At 39.9% G+C, this 2,762-nt stretch overlaps 2 protein-coding genes across 3 annotated transcripts in view; both read left to right on the top strand.

Moving 5' to 3' along the window:
• LOC118418945 overlaps positions 1 to 2,518 on the top strand; it is a 4,984-nt gene extending 2,466 nt beyond the window's left edge. Inside the window, exons 5-6 of one of the 2 annotated variants that reach the window (XM_035825087.1) lie at positions 527 to 662; positions 929 to 2,518. In XM_035825087.1, the coding sequence (XP_035680980.1) occupies positions 527 to 662; positions 929 to 1,485 (693 nt within the window). In that variant the 3' untranslated portion in view covers positions 1,486 to 2,518. Of the gene's footprint in view, positions 1 to 526 lie in introns of both variants that reach the window. The other variant, XM_035825088.1, reaches the window with a different exon arrangement.
• The window catches only part of LOC118418946 (phosphoribosylformylglycinamidine synthase-like), an 80,451-nt gene that overhangs the window by 8,050 nt on the left and 69,639 nt on the right, over positions 1 to 2,762 (top strand). The window lies entirely within an intron of this gene.

Raw genomic sequence — 2,762 nt, 5'->3', positions numbered from 1 at the left:
AAGTCCCTGTTACTAGTGTTAGTGTAGACAGCATCCTTGAGGATGTTCGGTGCAACCCCGAGCAAATCACAAACCTCAACAAAGCTACAGTGGGGCAGTCCAAGTCTGCTTTATGGCGTCAGCAACGCAAGGGTCGTGTGACTTCTACATCCATGCATGATGTCCTTCATGCATCAAACCCCACCACTGCAGTACGGAAGGTCATGCAATATGACTGCAAGGATTTGAGCCAAGTGAGTTAACTGAAAACTAGTACAGTGTACACTTGCAGGAAGCCATTTTTCGTAGGTAATTAAGGCACACAAAGAGACAACATTACCCTGTATATTGGAACATGTACCATAATAATCCCAGAGCAAGTGTAGCTCTGATCTTTATTTGGATTTAAACAATACCAGGAGTCTAAATATTTCTGCAAAGTGTGACAGTCTAAATGTTCAGTCAATGCGAGATAGTGTCATATTAGAGATGTAATTCATTTGTGCTTTCTATGTCAGAAATTCTAAATAGGGAATTTCACTTTCAGGTTCCAGCTATACAATGGGGGATGAAACAGGAGGAGAAGGCAAGGCAACAGTACCTGGAAGCTACCTTGTGCATCTGCAAGGATGTGAAATTGGAGGAAGTGGGGCTCATTCTCTACAAGGATTTTCCCTTCATAGGTATAGCTAATTTTGGCTCTTACTTCAAACTTATGAAGTATAGTACATGTAATTGAGTACCAACTACACAATGTCTAATTGACTTATGATTTTGTTGATGTAACAATGAAATACATGTACTTGTTTTAACAATTGCACTGTATTCGTACCAAGTGAACATGTGCCATTTGCAGCATTTGGCAAGTATCAAAAGTAAGTACATTATGTTCATGTTTGAAATATCAGAAACTTTGCCACTAATTTGAACATTACTGTTGTATATATAGGTGCATCTCCTGATGGGATGAGACAGTGTTCATGCCATGGAAGAACTGTGATTGAGATCAAGTGCCCATACAAGTACAGGGACATCTATCCTGCTGCAGATCTGTGTCTATCAGATGCCAACTACTGTTTAGATAAGGATTGTAAGCTAAAGACAGGGCACAGATATTACACCCAAGTCCAGACACATATGCTGGTTACCGGTGTCTCAACATGTGATTTTGTAGTGTGGACTAATGCAGGCATGGTTGTAGTAAATGTTCCAAGGGACCAGTCACTGTTAAATGTAATGTTGTCTACATGTGTCCAGTTTGTAAAGTCCAGTCTTATCCCTGAGATACTGACCCACAAGTTACAGTGTGGAGACTCTGGAGTAGATGTGACTTTCCAGGAAGATGATGACCCAAACAAACGTTACTGTTCTTGTCAGAAACCAGCATATGGTAGGATGGTAAAGTGTGATAACAATGAATGTGAGTCAGAATGGTTCCATTACAAATGTGTTGGCATCAAGAGAAAACCAAGGGGCCATTGGTTCTGTCCCAGTTGTCAATGCTAAATCCTACTGGACAGTTTGAAATACTAAAAATACTAGTATAACAATAGAAGGCATTTTACAGTTTTATGTCATGTTTTAGAAAACTAATGTAAAACAAGTAAGAATTGTACTTTGTGGTATACTTATTATATTGTAGTGGGCTTCCCAAAAATTTGTTTTGTGTCCCTTTAACATTTTACCTTCAATCTCAGTATTTTGATATACAGAAAAGGCCAGCTCGTGCAGACAACATTGCCATTAAAAATTACTTGATTAGCTTTGGAAGTAAGTTTGTAAGAGCCGCACAGATAACAACACTGTCACTGAGTAGAGGGGCAAATGTTAATGGACAGATTTGGCTGAGAATTTGGAAGTTCTTGATTCTTTCAATTGCACGTTCTACATGAATTCTTAGAGTTGATATCTGTCTGGCATCTTGGACGATACGCCCCGGGAGTTGTTTCCTTCCTGTGGTAAATGGTGGCATAACTAGTGTTGCTCCTTTCAGGGCAAGTTCCTCAGAAATGGTGAATCCCCGATCTGCCATAATCATATCACCATATTCCACTTTGTTATAGAAACGACTTTTTAGCGTAATGTCTTTATCAGAAATTCTTCCACCCCAGGAACTGGACAGAAATGACACTGCTCCATAAGGTGTAATACCTACCAGAAATTTGAACGTATGATGGTGTTTGTAGTTACTCCAGGTCTTTGCTCGGGTCTTTAAATTGTATGGCCTCTCAGTGAAAATCTCTGAGCAATCAATGATGACTCTACAGTTTGAGTATTTTTTTTTCCGAAAATTTTTGGGAAGATTGCGCTTTACGGTTTCCTTGGACGGCCAATGAATCAGGAACTTTAGTCGGACAGCTAAGATTGGAATACAACGGTTTATGACTTTTGAAACTGTGGAGGCAGAAACACTAAATCTCAAAGCTAGATCAGCATTTTTGAGGCCTAGTCTCAACTTCATGAGAGTCATGAGTATTTGATCCTGCTGACACATGGACTTTAGAGGAGCAATGAAATCACTAACAAGTCTAAACACAAACATAAACAGTGCAACAGTAGGTATTCCAGTGAAGAGCTTGCATTTTGCATCTGTGAGATTGGAGGCTGATGTTGATGATTTCTTGATTTGTTCTTGAAGGTGATCACGTTCTTCCCTAAGGTTGTCAGCTTCACTTTGAAGGGACTCGCAAAACTGTTCCAACTTACATTTCTCCTCTTGTACTTTTGTGAGCTGTTCTCTCAGAGTCTCTACACTTTCAGGAAGGGGGTCTCTCAGAGTCTCG

This window comes from Branchiostoma floridae, chromosome 7 (genome assembly GCF_000003815.2).
Source record: "Branchiostoma floridae strain S238N-H82 chromosome 7, Bfl_VNyyK, whole genome shotgun sequence".
Lineage (NCBI taxonomy): Eukaryota > Metazoa > Chordata > Leptocardii > Amphioxiformes > Branchiostomatidae > Branchiostoma > Branchiostoma floridae.
Note: the sequence above shows the minus strand (reverse complement) of the source record. Positions and strands in the feature narration are given on the sequence as shown.